We start from the raw sequence: 21,534 nt of genomic DNA on the forward strand, positions 1-21,534 counted from the left end.
CGGTTTATCGGGTAGCGCGGTTTATCGGGTAGCGCGGTTTACCGGGTAGCGCGGTTTACCGGGTAGCGCGGTTTACCGGGTAGCGCGGTTTACCAGGTAGCGCGGTTTACCGGGCAGCGCGGTTTATCGGGTAGCGCGGTTTACCGGGTAGCGCAGTTTACCGGGTAGCGCGGTTTATCGGGTAGCGCGGTTTACCGGGTAGCGCGGTTTACCAGGTAGCGCGGTTTACCGGGCAGCGCGGTTTATCGGGTAGCGCGGTTTACCAGGTAGCGCGGTTTACCGGGCAGCGCGGTTTCATGGGCAGCATGGTTTCACGGGTACCACAGTGTCACGGGTAGTGCAGTTTGTCACTCCCGTCAAACTGTGCTGTCTATGAAGGTGTCTGCTGTTTGTGTGAACTGACCATGTGAGATCCTGCGCCAGATGTAAACCTAGGAAATGGAAGCTGTTCCCTCTTTACACAGCAATGCTGTTGATGGTTATCGGGGTATGTGCTCTACTACACCTCCAGAAGTCCACTATCATTTCTTCTGGTTTTGTAATATTGAGGGTGAGTTGTAGTCTTAGCAGTGGAGTAAAAAGGCACTGACATCCTCCTTGTAAACTGTCACTCACCATTGCTGTGTCATCCGCAAACTTGAGAATGAAATTGTAGATTCTAGTGGCCGTGCAGGCGTAGGTGTAGAGTGAGGACAGGAGAGAGTATACGCCCAGTTCACACTGCGCTGCCGTCATACCCGTCACAACACTTGCACCTTGCTGCTGTCTGCGAAGGTTATATGACATCACATCAGTCACACAGATCGGAAACGCGCTGCCGTCACACCCGTCACACTGCCCGTCACACTGCCCGTCACACCTGTCACACCGTGCTGCCTGCACGTTTTAGCTGGCAGCGCGGTTTAACGGGTATCACAGTTTCACAGGTAGTGTGTTTTCATATGCAGTGCGGTTTCACGGGTAGCGCGGTTTCACGGGTAGCGCGGTTTACCGGGTAGCGCGGTTTACCGGGTAGCGCGGTTTACCGGGTAGCGCGGTTTATCGGGCAGCGCGGTTTACCGGGTAGCGCGGTTTATCGGGTAGCGCGGTTTACCGGGTGGCGCGGTTTCATGGGCAGCATGGTTTCACGGGTAGTGCAGTTTGTCACTCCCGTCAAACTGTGCTGTCTATGAAGGTGTATGTTGTTCGTGTGAACTGACCATGTCAGATCCTCTGCAAGATGTACAGCTAGGAAACGGAAGCTGTTCTCTCTTTCCACAGCACATCGGGGTATGTGCTTTACAACACCTCTAGAAGTCCACGATCATCTCTTCTGTTTTTGTGATATTGAGGGTGAGATGGTTCTCTTAGCAATAAAGTTTAAAGGCACTGAGATCCTCCTTCACAATGAAATAAGAGATACCAGTGGCCGCAGTCATAGGTGTAGAGTGAGGACAGGAGAGAGCTCAGTATACACCCCTCACGTAACACCGCGCTGCCATCTGCAAAGGCTGCGTAACGTCACACCAGTGACATCGGATACACAGGTCACACCTCGCTGCGGTCATACCCGTCACACTGCGCTGCGTGACGTAACACTGTGCTGTCTATGAAGGTGTCTGCTGTTTGTGTGAACTGACCATGTGAGATCCTGCGCCAGATGTAAACCTAGGAAATGGAAGCTGTTCCCTCTTTACACAGCAATGCTGTTGATGGTGATCGGGGTATGTGCTCTACTACACCTCCAGAAGTCCACTATCATTTCTTCTGGTTTTGTAATATTGAGGGTGAGTTGTAGTCTTAGCAGTGGAGTAAAAAGGCACTGACATCCTCCTTGTAAACTGTCACTCACCATTGCTGTGTCATCCGCAAACTTGAGAATGAAATTGTAGATTCTAGTGGCCGTGCAGGCGTAGGTGTAGAGTGAGGACAGGAGAGAGTTCAGTATACGCCCAGTTCACACTGCGCTGCCGTCATACCCGTCACAACACTTGCACCTTGCTGCTGTCTGCGAAGGTTATATGACATCACATCAGTCACACAGATTGGAAACGCGCTGCCGTCACACCCGTCACACTGCCCGTCACACCGTGCTGCCTGCACGTTTTAACTGGCAGCGCAGTTTAACGGGTATCACAGTTTCACGGGTAGCGCGGTTTCACGGGTAGCGCGGTTTCACGGGTAGCGCGGTTTATCGGGTAGCGCGGTTTACCGGGTAGCGCGGTTTACCGGGTAGCGCGGTTTACCGGGTAGCGCGGTTTACCGGGCAGCGCGGTTTACCGGGTAGCGCGGTTTACCGGGTAGCGCGGTTTATCGGGTAGCGCGGTTTACCGGGTAGCGCGGTTTATCGGGTAGCGCGGTTTACCGGGTAGCGCGGTTTACCAGGTAGCGCGGTTTACCGGGCAGCGCGGTTTATCGGGTAGCGCGGTTTACCAGGTAGCGCGGTTTACCGGGCAGCGCGGTTTCATGGGCAGCATGGTTTCACGGGTACCACAGTGTCACGGGTAGTGCAGTTTGTCACTCCCGTCAAACTGTGCTGTCTATGAAGGTGTCTGCTGTTTGTGTGAACTGACCATGTGAGATCCTGCGCCAGATGTAAACCTAGGAAATGGAAGCTGTTCCCTCTTTACACAGCAATGCTGTTGATGGTTATCGGGGTATGTGCTCTACTACACCTCCAGAAGTCCACTATCATTTCTTCTGGTTTTGTAATATTGAGGGTGAGTTGTAGTCTTAGCAGTGGAGTAAAAAGGCACTGACATCCTCCTTGTAAACTGTCACTCACCATTGCTGTGTCATCCGCAAACTTGAGAATGAAATTGTAGATTCTAGTGGCCGTGCAGGCGTAGGTGTAGAGTGAGGACAGGAGAGAGTATACGCCCAGTTCACACTGCGCTGCCGTCATACCCGTCACAACACTTGCACCTTGCTGCTGTCTGCGAAGGTTATATGACATCACATCAGTCACACAGATCGGAAACGCGCTGCCGTCACACCCGTCACACTGCCCGTCACACTGCCCGTCACACCTGTCACACCGTGCTGCCTGCACGTTTTAGCTGGCAGCGCGGTTTAACGGGTATCACAGTTTCACAGGTAGTGTGTTTTCATATGCAGTGCGGTTTCACGGGTAGCGCGGTTTCACGGGTAGCGCGGTTTACCGGGTAGCGCGGTTTATCGGGCAGCGCGGTTTACCGGGTAGCGCGGTTTATCGGGTAGCGCGGTTTACCGGGTAGCGCGGTTTCATGGGCAGCATGGTTTCACGGGTAGTGCAGTTTGTCACTCCCGTCAAACTGTGCTGTCTATGAAGGTGTATGTTGTTCGTGTGAACTGACCATGTCAGATCCTCTGCAAGATGTACAGCTAGGAAACGGAAGCTGTTCTCTCTTTCCACAGCACATCGGGGTATGTGCTTTACAACACCTCTAGAAGTCCACGATCATCTCTTCTGTTTTTGTGATATTGAGGGTGAGATGGTTCTCTTAGCAATAAAGTTTAAAGGCACTGAGATCCTCCTTCACAATGAAATAAGAGATACCAGTGGCCATGCAGTCATAGGTGTAGAGTGAGGACAGGAGAGAGCTCAGTATACACCCCTCACGTAACACCGCGCTGCCATCTGCAAAGGCTGCGTAACGTCACACCAGTGACATCGGATACACAGGTCACACCTCGCTGCGGTCATACCCGTCACACTGCGCTGCGTGACGTAACACTGTGCTGTCTATGAAGGTGTCTGCTGTTTGTGTGAACTGACCATGTGAGATCCTGCGCCAGATGTAAACCTAGGAAATGGAAGCTGTTCCCTCTTTACACAGCAATGCTGTTGATGGTGATCGGGGTATGTGCTCTACTACACCTCCAGAAGTCCACTATCATTTCTTCTGGTTTTGTAATATTGAGGGTGAGTTGTAGTCTTAGCAGTGGAGTAAAAAGGCACTGACATCCTCCTTGTAAACTGTCACTCACCATTGCTGTGTCATCCGCAAACTTGAGAATGAAATTGTAGATTCTAGTGGCCGTGCAGGCGTAGGTGTAGAGTGAGGACAGGAGAGAGTTCAGTATACGCCCAGTTCACACTGCGCTGCCGTCATACCCGTCACAACACTTGCACCTTGCTGCTGTCTGCGAAGGTTATATGACATCACATCAGTCACACAGATTGGAAACGCGCTGCCGTCACACCCGTCACACTGCCCGTCACACCGTGCTGCCTGCACGTTTTAACTGGCAGCGCAGTTTAACGGGTATCACAGTTTCACGGGTAGCGCGGTTTCACGGGTAGCGCGGTTTCACGGGTAGCGCGGTTTATCGGGTAGCGCGGTTTACCGGGTAGCGCGGTTTACCGGGTAGCGCGGTTTACCGGGCAGCGCGGTTTACCGGGTAGCGCGGTTTACCGGGTAGCGCGGTTTACCGGGCAGCGCGGTTTATCGGGTAGCGCGGTTTACCAGGTAGCGCGGTTTACCGGGCAGCGCGGTTTCATGGGCAGCATGGTTTCACGGGTACCACAGTGTCACGGGTAGTGCAGTTTGTCACTCCCGTCAAACTGTGCTGTCTATGAAGGTGTCTGCTGTTTGTGTGAACTGACCATGTGAGATCCTGCGCCAGATGTAAACCTAGGAAATGGAAGCTGTTCCCTCTTTACACAGCAATGCTGTTGATGGTTATCGGGGTATGTGCTCTACTACACCTCCAGAAGTCCACTATCATTTCTTCTGGTTTTGTAATATTGAGGGTGAGTTGTAGTCTTAGCAGTGGAGTAAAAAGGCACTGACATCCTCCTTGTAAACTGTCACTCACCATTGCTGTGTCATCCGCAAACTTGAGAATGAAATTGTAGATTCTAGTGGCCGTGCAGGCGTAGGTGTAGAGTGAGGACAGGAGAGAGTATACGCCCAGTTCACACTGCGCTGCCGTCATACCCGTCACAACACTTGCACCTTGCTGCTGTCTGCGAAGGTTATATGACATCACATCAGTCACACAGATCGGAAACGCGCTGCCGTCACACCCGTCACACTGCCCGTCACACTGCCCGTCACACCTGTCACACCGTGCTGCCTGCACGTTTTAGCTGGCAGCGCGGTTTAACGGGTATCACAGTTTCACAGGTAGTGTGTTTTCATATGCAGTGCGGTTTCACGGGTAGCGCGGTTTCACGGGTAGCGCGGTTTACCGGGTAGCGCGGTTTACCGGGTAGCGCGGTTTATCGGGCAGCGCGGTTTACCGGGTAGCGCGGTTTATCGGGTAGCGCGGTTTACCGGGTAGCGCGGTTTCATGGGCAGCATGGTTTCACGGGTAGTGCAGTTTGTCACTCCCGTCAAACTGTGCTGTCTATGAAGGTGTATGTTGTTCGTGTGAACTGACCATGTCAGATCCTCTGCAAGATGTACAGCTAGGAAACGGAAGCTGTTCTCTCTTTCCACAGCACATCGGGGTATGTGCTTTACAACACCTCTAGAAGTCCACGATCATCTCTTCTGTTTTTGTGATATTGAGGGTGAGATGGTTCTCTTAGCAATAAAGTTTAAAGGCACTGAGATCCTCCTTCACAATGAAATAAGAGATACCAGTGGCCATGCAGTCATAGGTGTAGAGTGAGGACAGGAGAGAGCTCAGTATACACCCCTCACGTAACACCGCGCTGCCATCTGCAAAGGCTGCGTAACGTCACACCAGTGACATCGGATACACAGGTCACACCTCGCTGCGGTCATACCCGTCACACTGCGCTGCGTGACGTAACACTGTGCTGTCTATGAAGGTGTCTGCTGTTTGTGTGAACTGACCATGTGAGATCCTGCGCCAGATGTAAACCTAGGAAATGGAAGCTGTTCCCTCTTTACACAGCAATGCTGTTGATGGTGATCGGGGTATGTGCTCTACTACACCTCCAGAAGTCCACTATCATTTCTTCTGGTTTTGTAATATTGAGGGTGAGTTGTAGTCTTAGCAGTGGAGTAAAAAGGCACTGACATCCTCCTTGTAAACTGTCACTCACCATTGCTGTGTCATCCGCAAACTTGAGAATGAAATTGTAGATTCTAGTGGCCGTGCAGGCGTAGGTGTAGAGTGAGGACAGGAGAGAGTTCAGTATACGCCCAGTTCACACTGCGCTGCCGTCATACCCGTCACAACACTTGCACCTTGCTGCTGTCTGCGAAGGTTATATGACATCACATCAGTCACACAGATTGGAAACGCGCTGCCGTCACACCCGTCACACTGCCCGTCACACCGTGCTGCCTGCACGTTTTAACTGGCAGCGCAGTTTAACGGGTATCACAGTTTCACGGGTAGCGCGGTTTCACGGGTAGCGCGGTTTCACGGGTAGCGCGGTTTATCGGGTAGCGCGGTTTACCGGGTAGCGCGGTTTACCGGGTAGCGCGGTTTATCGGGTAGCGCGGTTTACCGGGTAGCGCGGTTTACCGGGTAGCGCGGTTTACCGGGCAGCGCGGTTTATCGGGTAGCGCGGTTTACCGGGTAGCGCGGTTTACCGGGTAGCGCGGTTTATCGGGTAGCGCGGTTTACCGGGTAGCGCGGTTTACCAGGTAGCGCGGTTTACCGGGCAGCGCGGTTTATCGGGTAGCGCGGTTTACCAGGTAGCGCGGTTTACCGGGCAGCGCGGTTTCATGGGCAGCATGGTTTCACGGGTACCACAGTGTCACGGGTAGTGCAGTTTGTCACTCCCGTCAAACTGTGCTGTCTATGAAGGTGTCTGCTGTTTGTGTGAACTGACCATGTGAGATCCTGCGCCAGATGTAAACCTAGGAAATGGAAGCTGTTCCCTCTTTACACAGCAATGCTGTTGATGGTTATCGGGGTATGTGCTCTACTACACCTCCAGAAGTCCACTATCATTTCTTCTGGTTTTGTAATATTGAGGGTGAGTTGTAGTCTTAGCAGTGGAGTAAAAAGGCACTGACATCCTCCTTGTAAACTGTCACTCACCATTGCTGTGTCATCCGCAAACTTGAGAATGAAATTGTAGATTCTAGTGGCCGTGCAGGCGTAGGTGTAGAGTGAGGACAGGAGAGAGTATACGCCCAGTTCACACTGCGCTGCCGTCATACCCGTCACAACACTTGCACCTTGCTGCTGTCTGCGAAGGTTATATGACATCACATCAGTCACACAGATCGGAAACGCGCTGCCGTCACACCCGTCACACTGCCCGTCACACTGCCCGTCACACCTGTCACACCGTGCTGCCTGCACGTTTTAGCTGGCAGCGCGGTTTAACGGGTATCACAGTTTCACAGGTAGTGTGTTTTCATATGCAGTGCGGTTTCACGGGTAGCGCGGTTTCACGGGTAGCGCGGTTTACCGGGTAGCGCGGTTTACCGGGTAGCGCGGTTTACCGGGTAGCGCGGTTTATCGGGCAGCGCGGTTTACCGGGTAGCGCGGTTTATCGGGTAGCGCGGTTTACCGGGTAGCGCGGTTTCATGGGCAGCATGGTTTCACGGGTAGTGCAGTTTGTCACTCCCGTCAAACTGTGCTGTCTATGAAGGGGTATGTTGTTCGTGTGAACTGACCATGTGAGATCCTCCGCCAGATGTACAGCTAGGAAACGGAAGCTTTTCTCTCTTTCCACAGCACATCGGGGTATGTGTTTTACAACACCTCTAGAAGTCCACGATCATCTCTTCTGTTTTTGTGACATTGAGGGTGAGATGGTTCTCTTAGCAATAAAGTTTAAAGGCACTGAGATCCTCCTTCACAATGAAATAAGAGATACCAGTGGCCATGCAGTCGTAGGTGTAGAGTGAGGACAGGAGAGAGCGCAGTATACACCCCTCACGTAACACCGCGCTGCCATCTGCAAAGGCTGCGTAACGTCACACCAGTGACATCGGATACACAGGTCACACCTCGCTGCGGTCATACCCGTCACACTGCGCTGCGTGATGTAACACTGTGCTGTCTATGAAGGTGTCTGCTGTTTGTGTGAACTGACCATGTGAGATCCTCCGCCAGATGTAAACCTAGGAAATGGAAGCTGTTCCCTCTTTATACAGCAATGCCGTTGATGGTGATTGGGGTATGTGCTCTACTACACCTCCAGAAGTCCACTATCATTTCTTCTGGTTTTGTAATATTGAGGGTGAGTTGTAGTCTTAGCAGTGGAGTAAAAAGGCACTGACATCCTCCTTGTAAACTGTCACTCACCATTGCTGTGTCATCCGCAAACTTGAGAATGAAATTGTAGATTCTAGTGGCCGTGCAGGCGTAGGTGTAGAGTGAGGACAGGAGAGAGTTCAGTATACGCCCAGTTCACACTGCGCTGCCGTCATACCCGTCACAACACTTGCACCTTGCTGCTGTCTGCGAAGGTTATATGACATTACATCAGTCACACAGATTGGAAACGCGCTGCCGTCACACTGCCCGTCACACTGCCCGTCACACCGTGCTGCCTGCACGTTTTAACTGGCAGCGCGGTTTATCGGGTAGCGCGGTTTACCGGGTAGCGCGGTTTACCGGGTAGCGCGTTTTCACGGGTAGCGCGGTTTATCGGGTAGCGCGGTTTACCGGGTAGCGCGGTTTATCGGGTAGCGCGGATTACCGGGTAGCGCGGATTACCGGGTAGCGCGGTTTACCGGGCAACGCGGTTTCATGGGCAGCATGGTTTCACGGGTACCACAGTGTCACGGGTAGTGCAGTTTGTCACTCCCGTGAAACTGCACTGTCTATGAAGGTGTGTTGTTCGTGTGAACTGACCATGTCAGATCCTCTGCAAGATGTACAGCTAGGAAACGGAAGCTGTTCTCTCTTTCCACAGCACATCGGGGTATGTGCTTTACAACACCTCTAGAAGTCCACTATCATCTCTTCTGTTTTTGTGACATTGAGGGTGAGATGGTTCTCTTAGCAATAAAGTTTAAAGGCACTGAGATCCTCCTTCACAATGAAATAAGAGATACCAGTGGCCATGCAGTCATAGGTGTAGAGTGAGGACAGGAGAGAGCTCAGTATACACCCCTCACGTAACACCACGCTGCCATCTGCAAAGGCTGCGTAACGTCACACCAGTGACATCGGATACACAGGTCACACCTCGCTGCGGTCATACCCGTCACACTGCGCTGCGTGACGTAACACTGTGCTGTCTATGATGGTGAATGCTGTTTGTGTGAACTTACCATGTGAGATCCTGCACCAGATGTAAACCTAGGAAATGGAAGCTGTTCCCTCTTTACACAGCAATGACGTTGATGGTGATTGGGGTATGTGCTCTACTACACCTCCAGAAGTCCACTATCATTTCTTCTGGTTTTGTAATATTGAGGGTGAGTTGTAGTCTTAGCAGTGGAGTAAAAAGGCACTGACATCCTCCTTGTAAACTGTCACTCACCATTGCTGTGTCATCCGCAAACTTGAGAATGAAATTGTAGATTCTAGTGGCCGTGCAGGCGTAGGTGTAGAGTGAGGACAGGAGAGAGTTCAGTATACGCCCAGTTCACACTGCGCTGCCGTCATACCCGTCACAACACTTGCACCTTGCTGCTGTCTGCGAAGGTTATATGACATCACATCAGTCACACAGATTGGAAACGCGCTGCCGTCACACTGCCCGTCACACTGCCCGTCACACTGCCCGTCACACCGTGCTGCCTGCACGTTTTAACTGGCAGCGCGGTTTAACGGGTATCACAGTTTCACGGGTAGTGTGTTTTCATATGCAGCGCGGTTTCACGGGTAGTGCGGTTTACCGGGTAGCGCGGTTTACCGGGTAGCTCGGGTTATCGGGTAGCGCGGTTTATCGGGTAGCGCGGTTTATCGGGTAGCGCGGATTACCGGGTAGCGCGGTTTACCGGGTAGCGCGGTTTACCGGGCAACGCGGTTTCATGGGCAGCATGGTTTCACGGGTACCACAGTGTCACGGGTAGTGCAGTTTGTCACTCCCGTCAAACTGTGCTGTCTATGAAGGTGTATGTTGTTTGTGTGAACTGACCATGTGAGATCCTCCGCCAGATGTACAGCTAGGAAACGGAAGCTGTTCCCTCTTTACACAGCAATGCCGTTGATGGTGATTGGGGTATGTGCTCTTCTACACCTCCAGAAGTCCACTATCATTTCTTCTGGTTTTGTAATATTGAGGGTGAGCTGTAGTCTTAGCAGTGGAGTAAAAAGGCACTGACATCCTCCTTGTAAACTGTCACTCACCATTGCTGTGTCATCCGCAAACTTGAGAATGAAATTGTAGATTCTAGTGGCCGTGCAGGCGTAGGTGTAGAGTGAGGACAGGAGAGAGTTCAGTATATGCCCAGTTCACACTGCGCTGCCGTCATACCCGTCACAACACTTGCACCTTGCTGCTGTCTGCGAAGGTTATATGACATCACATCAGTCACACAGATTGGAAACGCGCTGCCGTCACACCCGTCACACTGCCCGTCACACTGCCCGTCACACCGTGCTACCTGCACGTTTTAAATGGCAGCGCGGTTTAACGGGTATCACAGTTTCACGGGTAGCGCGGTTTCACGGGTAGCGCGGTTTCACGGGTAGCGCGGTTTACCGGGTAGCGCGGTTTATCGGGTAGCGCGGTTTACGGGGTAGCGCGGTTTATCAGGTAGCGCGGTTTACCGGGTAGCGCGGTTTATTGGGTAGCGCGGTTTACCAGGCAGCGCGGTTTCATGGGCAGCATGGTTTCACGGGTACCACAGTGTCACGGGTAGTGCAGTTTGTCACTCCCGTCAAACTGTGCTGTCTATGAAGGTGTTTGTTGTTCGTGTGAACTGACCATGTCAGATCCTCTGCAAGATGTACAGCTAGGAAATGGAATGTCCAAAGTTTGGATAACTTCCAGGCTGAGAAGATTCCCATCGACATGACAAATAGAATCTTTTTTCTTAAAGATGACTGACAGTGGCCCTACTCCCTTTGATGCTGTATGATGTATGAGCGCGTTTTCACGGGTAGCGTGGTTTCGTGGGCAGCATGGTTTCGCGGTTACCGCAGTGTCACCGGTAGCGCGGTTTGTCATTCCCGTGAAACTGCACTGTCTATGAAGGTGTGTTGTTCGTGTGAACTGACCATGTCAGATCCTCTGCAAGATGTACAGCTAGGAAACGGAAGCTGTTCTCTCTTTCCACAGCATATCGGGGTATGTGCTTTACAACACCTCTAGAAGTCCACTATCATCTCTTCTGTTTTTGTGACATTGAGGGTGAGATGGTTCTCTTCCTCCTTCCTCCTTGTAAACTGTCACTCACCATTGCTGTGTCATCCGCAAACTTGAGAATGAAATTGTAGATTCTAGTGGCCGTGCAGGCGTAGGTGTAGAGTGAGGACAGGAGAGAGTTCAGTATACGCCCAGTTCACACTGCGCTGCCGTCATACCCGTCACAACACTTGCACCTTGCTGCTGTCTGCGAAGGTTATATGACATTACATCAGTCACACAGATTGGAAACGCGCTGCCGTCACACTGCCCGTCACACTGCCCGTCACACCGTGCTGCCTGCACGTTTTAACTGGCAGCGCGGTTTATCGGGTAGCGCGGTTTACCGGGTAGCGCGTTTTCACGGGTAGCGCGGTTTATCGGGTAGCGCGGTTTACCGGGTAGCGCGTTTTCACGGGTAGCGCGGTTTATCGGGTAGCGCGGTTTACCGGGTAGCGCGGTTTATCGGGTAGCGCGGATTACCGGGTAGCGCGGATTACCGGGTAGCGCGGTTTACCGGGCAACGCGGTTTCATGGGCAGCATGGTTTCACGGGTACCACAGTGTCACGGGTAGTGCAGTTTGTCACTCATCACTCATCACATCACATCAGTCACACAGATTGGAAACGCGCTGCCGTCACACCCGTCACACTGCCCGTCACACTGCCCGTCACACTGCCCGTCACACCGTGCTACCTGCACGTTTTAAATGGCAGCGCGGTTTAACGGGTATCACAGTTTCACGGGTAGCGCGGTTTCACGGGTAGCGCGGTTTCACGGGTAGCGCGGTTTACCGGGTAGCGCGGTTTATCGGGTAGCGCGGTTTACGGGGTAGCGCGGTTTATCAGGTAGCGCGGTTTACCGGGTAGCGCGGTTTATTGGGTAGCGCGGTTTACCAGGCAGCGCGGTTTCATGGGCAGCATGGTTTCACGGGTACCACAGTGTCACGGGTAGTGCAGTTTGTCACTCCCGTCAAACTGTGCTGTCTATGAAGGTGTTTGTTGTTCGTGTGAACTGACCATGTCAGATCCTCTGCAAGATGTACAGCTAGGAAATGGAATGTCCAAAGTTTGGATAACTTCCAGGCTGAGAAGATTCCCATCGACATGACAAATAGAATCTTTTTTCTTAAAGATGACTGACAGTGGCCCTACTCCCTTTGATGCTGTATGATGTATGAGCGCGTTTTCACGGGTAGCGTGGTTTCGTGGGCAGCATGGTTTCGCGGTTACCGCAGTGTCACCGGTAGCGCGGTTTGTCATTCCCGTGAAACTGCACTGTCTATGAAGGTGTGTTGTTCGTGTGAACTGACCATGTCAGATCCTCTGCAAGATGTACAGCTAGGAAACGGAAGCTGTTCTCTCTTTCCACAGCATATCGGGGTATGTGCTTTACAACACCTCTAGAAGTCCACTATCATCTCTTCTGTTTTTGTGACATTGAGGGTGAGATGGTTCTCTTAGCAATAAAGTTTAAAGGCACTGAGATCCTCCTTCACAATGAAATAAGAGATACCAGTGGCCATGCAGTCGTAGGTGTAGAGTGAGGACAGGAGAGAGCTCAGTATACACCCCTCACATAACACCGCGCTGCCATCTGCAAAGGCTGCGTAACGTCACACCAGTGACATCGGATACACAGGTCACACCTCGCTGCGGTCATACCCGTCACACTGCGCTGCGTGACGTAACACTGTGCTGTCTATGAAGGTATATGCTGTTTGTGTGAACTTACCATGTGAGATCCTGCACCAGATGTAAATCTAGGAAATGGAAGCTGTTCCCTCTTTACACAGCAATGCCGTTGATGGTGATTGGGGTATGTGCTCTTCTACACCTCCAGAAGTCCACTATCATTTCTTCTGGTTTTGTAATATTGAGGGTGAGTTGTAGTCTTAGCAGTGGAGTAAAAAGGCACTGACATCCTCCTTGTAAACTGTCACTCACCATTGCTGTGTCATCCGCAAACTTGAGAATGAAATTGTAGATTCTAGTGGCCGTGCAGGCGTAGGTGTAGAGTGAGGACAGGAGAGAGTTCAGTATACGCCCAGTTCACACTGTGCTGCCGTCATACCCGTCACAACACTTGCACCTTGAATTCAATTCAATTCAATTCAATTCAATTTTATTTATATAGCGCCAAATCACAACAAAAGTCGCCTCAAGGCGCTTCATAGATACAGAGAAAAACCCAACAATCATATGACCCCCTATGAGCAAGCACTTTGGCGACAGTGGGAAGGAAAAACTCCCTTTTAACAGGAAGAAACCTCTGGCAGAACCAGGCTCAGGGAGGGGCGGCCATCTGCTGCGACCGGTTGGGGTGAGAGAAGGAAGACAGGATAAAAGACATGCTGTGGAAGAGAGACAGAGGTTAATAACAGATATGATTCAATACAGAGAGGTCTGTTAATACATAGTGAGCGAGAAGGGTGACTGGAAAGGAAAAACTCAATGCATCATGGGAATCCCCCGGCAGCCTACATCTATTGCAGCATAACTAAGGGAGGATTCAGGGTCACCTGGTCCAGCCCTAACTATATGCTTTAGCAAAAAGGAAAGTTTTAAGCCTAATCTTAAAAGTAGAGATAGTGTCTGTCTCCCGAATCCAAACTGGAAGCTGGTTCCACAGAAGAGGGGCCTGAAAACTGAAGGCTCTCCCTCCCATTCTACTTTTAAATACTCTAGGAACAACAAGTAGGCCTGCAGAGCGGGAGCGAAGTGCTCTAATAGGGTGATATGGTACTACAAGGTCATTAAGATAAGATGGGGCCTGATTATTTAAGACCTTGTATGTGAGGAGCAGGATTTTGAATTCAATTCTGGATTTAACAGGAAGCCAATGAAGGGAAGCCAAAACAGGAGAAATATGCTCTCTCTTTCTAGTCCCTGTCAGTACTCTTGCTGCAGCATTTTGGATTAGCTGAAGGCTTTTCAGTGAGTTTTTTTGGACATCCTGATAATAATGAATTGCAGTAGTCCAGCCTGGAAGTAATAAATGCATGAACTAGTTTTTCAGCGTCACTCTGAGACAGGATATTTCTAATTTTAGAGATGTTGCGCAAATGGAAGAACGCAGTCTTACATATTTGTTTAATATGTGCGTTGAAGGACATATCCTGGTCAAAAATGACTCCAAGGTTCCTCACAGTGTTACTGGAGGCCAAGGTAATGCCATCCAGAGTAAGAATCTGGTTAGATACCATATTTCTAAGCTTTTCAGCGCCGAGTACAATGACCTCAGTTTTATCTGAGTTAAGAAGCAGAAAGTTAGTGGCCATCCAAGTCTTTATGTCTTTAAGACATTCCTGCAGTTTAACTAATTGGTGTGTGTTATCTGGCTTCATGGACAGATAGAGCTGGGTGTCATCTGCATAGCAGTGAAAATGTATGCTATGTCTTCTAATGATGCTGCCTAGGGGAAGCATGTATAATGTAAACAGAATTGGTCCTAGCACTGAACCCTGTGGAACTCTACTCCACCTTTTGAGTAGAGGTTTAACTGCAGCCACCTTGAAGGCCTGTGGTACATAGCCGATTATTAGAGATAGGTTCGTGTGAACTGACCATGTGAGATCCTCCGCCAGATGTACAGCTAGGAAACGGAAGCTGTTCAATCTTTCCACAGCAGCGCCGTTGATGGTGTTCGGGGTTATGTTTTACTACACCTCTAGAAGTCCACGATCATCTCTTCTGTTTTTGTGACATTGAGGGTGAGATGGTACACCCCTGACGTAACACCGCACTGCCGTCTGCTAAGGCTGAATGACTTAACACCGCGCCGCCTTCTGTGAAGGCTGCGTGACTTCGCACCGGTCACACCGCACTGCCGTCACACCCGTCATACCACTCAGCGTGACGTAACAAGGTGCTGCTGTCTGCGAAGGTTGCATGACGTCACATCGGTCATACAGATGAGAAAACCCTGCCGTCACACCCATCACACCCGACACACTGTCCGTCACACCCAATCACACCGTGCTGCCTGCGCGGTTTGACTGGCAGCGCGGTTTAAGGGAGAACAGACGCTTTTTGAGGAAAACAATTTTCTAGTGCTTGTGTTCACAATCTACATACAACATACAACTTTGACTCGTGCTTCGCTCGAGGCATGTTTGGCATATGACAGGAGGGGCAAACAGTTGCTACCTTCCTGTCTTACTTCCCATAGCAAAGGTAACACCTTTTTCAAGTAGGTGTTGGACAGTCACATCAGCCGGTGGGGTTTTCCTCACTCTTGGAAGTGTCATTGCTGCTCAGTTTGGGGCTTTCACTGTAGTATAAGCTCTCTCTTTTACGTGTAGCATAACCCCAGAGGTCTCAGGTAGATCTAGTGAAGTCTCCAAAGTTTGGATAACTTCCAGGCTGAGAAGCTTCCCATCGACATGACAAATAGAATCTTTTTTCTTAAAGATGACTGACAGTGGCCCTACTCCCTTTGATGCTGTATGATGTATGAGCGTGTTTTCACGGGTAGCGTGATTTCGTGGGCAGCATGGTTTCGCGGTTACCGCAGTGTCACCGTTAGCGCAGTTTGTCACTCCCGTGAAACTGCACTGTCTATGAAGGTGTATGTTGTTTGTGTGAACTCACCATGTCAGATCCTCTGCAAGATGTACAGCTAGGAAACGGGAGCTGTTCTCTCTTTCCACAGCACATCGGGGTATGTGCTTTACAACACCTCTAGAAGTCCACGATCATCTCTTCTGTTTTTGTGACATTGAGGGTGAGATGGTTCTCTTAGCAATAAAGTTTAAAGGCACTGAGATCCTCCTTCACAATGAAATAAGAGATACCAGTGGCCATGCAGTCGTAGGTGTAGAGTGAGGACAGGAGAGAGCTCAGTATACACCCCTCACGTAACACCGCGCTGCCATCTGCAAAGGCTGCGTAACGTCACACCAGTGACATCGGATACACAGGTCACACCTCGCTGCGGTCATACCAGTCACACTGCGCTGCGTGACGTAACACTGTGCTGTCTATGAAGGTGTATGCTGTTTGTGTGAACTGACCATGTGAGATCCTCCGCCAGATGTACAGCTAGGAAACGGAAGCTGTTCAATCTTTCCACAGCAATGCCGTTGATGGTGTTCGGGGTTATGTTTTACTACACCTCTAGAAGTCCACTATCATCTCTTCTGTTTTTGTGACATTGAGGGTGAGATGGTACACCCCTGACGTAACACCGCACTGCCGTCTGCTAAGGCTGAATGACTTAACACCGCGCCGCCTTCTGTGAAGGTTGCGTGACTTCGCACCGGTCACACCGCACTGCCGTCACACCCGTCATACCACTCAGCATGACGTAACAAGGTGCTGCCATCTGCAAAGGCTGCGTAACGTCACACCAGTGACATCGGATACACAGGTCACACCTCGCTGCGGTCATACCCGTCACACTGCGCTGCGTGACGTAACACTGTGCTGTCTATGAAGGTGTATGCTGTTTGTGTGAACTTACCATGTGAGATCCTGCGCCAGATGTAAACCTAAGAAATGGAAGCTGTTCCCTCTTTACACAGCAATGCCGTTGATGGTGATTGGGGTATGTGCTCTACTACACCTCCAGAAGTCCACTATCATTTCTTCTGGTTTTGTAATATTGAGGGTGAGTTGTAGTCTTACGGTGTGTTCACACCGAACGCGATGGACGCGAATAGAGCGTCAGGTTTACATGTAAAGTCAATGGAAAAGCGCGATGATGCGCGATTGTGGGTCCCACGAAAATTCGGAAGCAGATTTGCGTCGCCAAAATGCCAAAACGCGTGAAACGCGTGTCAGTGTAGCGCGTCTGGTGCGTTTGACTCGCGAAAAAAACCACGCGCGTGAGTTTTTGTGTTGCATTTTGTGCATACACGCGTTTCGCGTCTACCGCTCGAGTTGGAAAAATCTGAACTCCAGCGTCAAATCGCGCCGCGACAACCAATCAAGAGCCTGGTGACGTGGCTCTGACCTAGGTCAAAGGGGCAGATCCAGCCAAAGCCCTTGATTCTTCATTCAGTATGGAGGAAAAGCTCATCAGTGCCGTGGCTAATCACCCGGAGCTATATGATCCTAGCTACTACTTCTACCGAGACAGGAATAAAAAGGACCTAGCTTGGAGGCACATAAGTGAGGAGATCGGGCAACCTGGTAAGTTCATTCCTCCTTCTTTTTAATTTTCAGACTGACCCGATGAAGCCACGCAAAAGCTAGCGAGCCCGCCTACTGTCCCGCTATTTTCCCACTGATGTACAAATACCTTTCCGCTAACAAGATAATGCGTTTATTCAGAGGACATCTGCAGGAGAAAGTGGAAGAGCCTCAGGGACACTTATAATAAGGAGAAGAAGACAGAGAAGGAGAAGAGGAGTGGGTCTGCAGCAGGATCGGGGAGAAGATGGAAGTTCTTCGCGGTCATGGGCTTTCTGGACCCCTTCCTCACCCCGTGGGAGACAAGCGGCAATATGGTGCGGACCGTGGAGAACTTCTCCCCCGAGGACCAGGGACAGCCCGAAGAGGCAGCAGGGGAGTGACAGTCAGAAGGTATGTTTACAATGAATTAATGTAGGCAGTTAATTTATGCGTGTTGTCATACAGGAATATATTTTGTTTATTAATAAACAGTATACAGTAGTCCTGTTCTGTTCATCCGTCACTGCCTCGCCTTTTCGCTGATTTTTTTTATTGCACCGTACAGCTTTCAACGATGTGCATTGCATTCTGCAGCCCAAATGACAAATCTCCTCCGTGTCCTGTCTCCTGCGCTTGCCAAACTTATCATGTTTGGTTTTGATAACCACTACGTCCAATAGAAAAAAACAGCACAAAAACACTCATAACTATGACCCTCATTCGGAAATAGACACCTGCACCGGGAGCAAAAAAGGCGCACAAAAGTGGCGCCACAGACAGAGAAAAAGCACGGCATAATACTTTTACGTTTTAAAATCGACAAAGGTTTGCACTTTGAGAATCAACTTGTGAGAACAGTGACTACTGTTCATGTGCTGCAATAAATGAGAGACCACTGTATATAATAATAAGTATATAAGTATATATAAGTATATAATAATATAATATTCTCTATGACTATTGTCTTCAACCTGTTAACATTTAATATTGTCTTGATAGAGTCAAGTAATCATACAGCAGAGTCCTCCCCTGTCTCTTCTCCTGGCTCCCCAGTCCCTGGTCCCTCAGCTCCTCCTGCTGCACCCACAGATATGAACATCAAGCACTGATAGCTTTTTACTTGCTTGAATTCCCTTGTGATCACCTTTACTAAATATCTACAACCAATCTGTTTATATCCTGTTTTTTTCAATTTTGAAAATGAAAATCTAGTAGCAGCCTTCTCATTACTTTGTGTTGTTTTGTGCTGTGTTTTACAGGCCCACAGAGGAGGACAGCTCGAAGGCGGGCGAGGGACGGGTCCCAGGACGGTCCATCGGCGGTGGAGCTGGCCATCCTGGAGTCCCTAAAGAGGCCACTCCCGTCTCCAACAGAACATTTCCTCCTCGGCCTTGTTCCTGTTCTGGAGAGCATGCCGCCTCGGACACGAGAATTCGTGAAATTTCAAATTTATAAATTAGCTTTTGAAAACAGCACAGCTGTGTTAAATTTGGAAACATTGGACCCTAATGATCAGTAGTTTTCTGATGAGGCAGCAGCTCTCCAGGGCAGAAACAATGTTCTTATTTTTCTCCTCCTTCTCCCTGAGGCTCTTTCACTCCAAGCTGGGTCCTTTTTATTCCTGTCTGTCTGTAAATAGTTAAATTTCATATATTTATGATAAATGTTTTTGTTAATGAATTTATATATTTTTTCAAATAAACATTTATAATGACAAATGTCTCTGTTCTACTACACAGCAAATATTGGCACCCGACTTGACACAAGTAGAATTTATTTCATATTATACTAATGACAAAACATACTAATACAGTGGGATGCAAAAGTTTGGGCAACATTGTGAAAAGTAATTATTTTCCTGTACAAATCATTGGTTGTCACAATAAAAATTGTCAGTTAAATATATCATATAGGAGACACACACAGTGATATTTGAGAAGTGAAATGCAGTTCACTGGATTTACAGAAAGTGTGCAATAACTGTTTAAATCAAGCAGGTGCATAAATTGGCAACACAAAAAAAGAGAAATGAAATAAATATTTAGTGTATATCAATGTGTGTGTCTCCTATATGATATATGTAAGTGACATTTTTCATTGTAACAGCGATTCATACAGGAAAATAATGACTATTAATAAGGTTGCCCAAACTTTTGCACCACACTGTATATAGGAACATAGTGAAGACAAGTTACTTAAGAGAGTAAAAAGAGGTTAGTTTATTTTGGAGTAGAGCTCCATTTATTAAGAAAAAATTAAAAGGACAGGAACACTCTTTAGAGGTTTGTGGGTGGCTCTTAAAAGAGCCGTTGTGGGGAAGTCACTCGGACTTCAAACAGGCTACTCCTTTGGTTGCCAAGACACAGCTCCCTCCGCCGAGAAGTGAGCCATGAATTTCTCCCTCACCAGGACAGCCTCTCTGGAGGAGTTGTTTGCTGCCATACGACCCAGGCCTTGCAACGGCTCCACCACAGCAGGTGCCACACCCCTCACAGCAGGTGCCCCTCTCTCGTCCACACAGCGCAGAAAATTGTGGAGAACACAAGTTGCCTTCACACACTTCTTCGCAATTTCAGGACGGAGCTCCATGGCGCGCCGATACAACCTCCACTGTGAGGAGAGGATACCGAAGGCACCCTCCACTATCATCCTGGCGGGCGATTCTGGGACCGACGCGGGAAAGCAGGTCCTCAAACTGGCCGAGTGAAAGACGGTGATATCGCTGAAATTGGCCGTCATCCAGGCGCAGCTCCTGGAGCAAATGGTGAAACTCACCAAACTGCTCACGTCTCTGGAGGACCTGATGGACCCAGGTACGGCGAGGACGTCTTTTACGCCGCTGCTCTGCTCTCCACAGTACATAGAGAAGTAAGACTCTCTCTTCAAGCGCTAACTCGACAGCTGCCATCTTGCAAAGATACCGGTCTGGCACAACTTCCTCCCACATTTCCGGTTCACGCGCGTCAAAATATGATATTTTGACGGGCGATGGATTTTTCTTGGACACGCGTTGAGGCGCGAATGTGCACGCGTCAAATTAGGGGCGTTTGGGGCGTTTTTGTTCGTGTCCATCGCGTTCGGTGTGAACACACCGTAAGTGTCCCTGCGCAGAGCTTACAGCTCTCATATTCGAAAATCCCACTAAGTAGGTGGAATGGTACAAATGTGTACCTTCCATTGTTTAAAATCCCTTTGAGCGGGAAACAAGTTAGATGCGATAAATTTTGCTTAGAAAACGATTTTGTTAATAGCTATATTTACATACTAGCATGTTTTGAGAAATTATTGATTTTTTTTACATTGTTGTACACGGTTAGTCGCTATTTATTGATAAAACACTCGAATACGGCGGGCAGACAGACGTTGAACATTCCACCAACCATCTAAATAGTCCACATTTGTACCTTTCTTTGTTTAAAACTTAGCTAACTGCTAGCTTTCACCCATGTTAAATCTAGCTCTTCAGACTTTTGCTAACTCTACTGTAAAATTACACGTTGTAATTTTTATAAAAACACAAAATCACCTCTAAACCTCTAATTACCTCTAAACCTTAGCGCCTCGTCGTCTGACACATCAATGCCTTCTTCCATCAACTTTTTAAGGAGCTCCTCCGTGGATAACCCCCGGAGAGTCATTTTCTGCGCCAATGCTAGTCAGCTCAGAGGCGGAGCACTCATCGCTGCTGGCTTTTAAGCCTTTGGGATTAATGCGCGTTGCGAACTTGACACATGAAAATACAACTTTGTGGTATTAATGCGCAGTTGTTTAGAAACCGTTATGCTGTCTTGGCGAGCCATATTTGTAACTTACAAAAAATGTAGTCACCGTAACATAAAAACCTGCTTGACATTTTAACTTCCAAAGAACCTCGGTTTAACTTGATGTTGCAAATTCCATAAAAACCACACAATTAATGAACAATTCTAGGATGTAGTAAAAGCGAAAAAGTAAATGGCCAAACATAACAGTAAAATTATTTCACGTTTTTGAAGGCTACAACCAAGATTTAAAACATTAAAAATTATAACTGGAACTTAATAAAATGGAAATGGACCAGTTTTTTTTAACATCATTTGGTTGTGCCTGCATGTCATTGTGTGTGTGTGTGTGTGTTTTTTTTAATATAATTTAACATAACTTACACAGAGGTAGGTTACAGATATTCTTTGCATCATAGGATAATTTACGTACAGAGGAGAGGACCAACAGATTTCATTATAGCTTTTATGAGCACACTCACATCTCATATGAATTTTACAATTAACCAG

At 49.1% G+C, this 21,534-nt stretch overlaps 1 protein-coding gene across 1 annotated transcript; it reads left to right on the forward strand.

The window, feature by feature from the left end:
• Positions 1-16,760: 16,760 nt before the first annotated feature.
• On the forward strand, positions 16,761-18,268 carry LOC146496003 (transcription factor Adf-1-like). The gene is made up of 2 exons (XM_085144438.1): positions 16,761-17,281; positions 17,423-18,268. The coding sequence occupies exons 1-2, from the start codon at positions 17,152-17,154 to the stop codon at positions 17,662-17,664; spliced, it is 372 nt and encodes a 123-aa protein (XP_085000564.1). The 5' UTR covers positions 16,761-17,151; the 3' UTR covers positions 17,665-18,268.
• The last annotated feature ends 3,266 nt before the right edge of the window (positions 18,269-21,534 follow it).

Source organism: Neolamprologus multifasciatus, chromosome 19, assembly GCF_963576455.1.
Source record: "Neolamprologus multifasciatus chromosome 19, fNeoMul1.2, whole genome shotgun sequence".
Lineage (NCBI taxonomy): Eukaryota > Metazoa > Chordata > Actinopteri > Cichliformes > Cichlidae > Neolamprologus > Neolamprologus multifasciatus.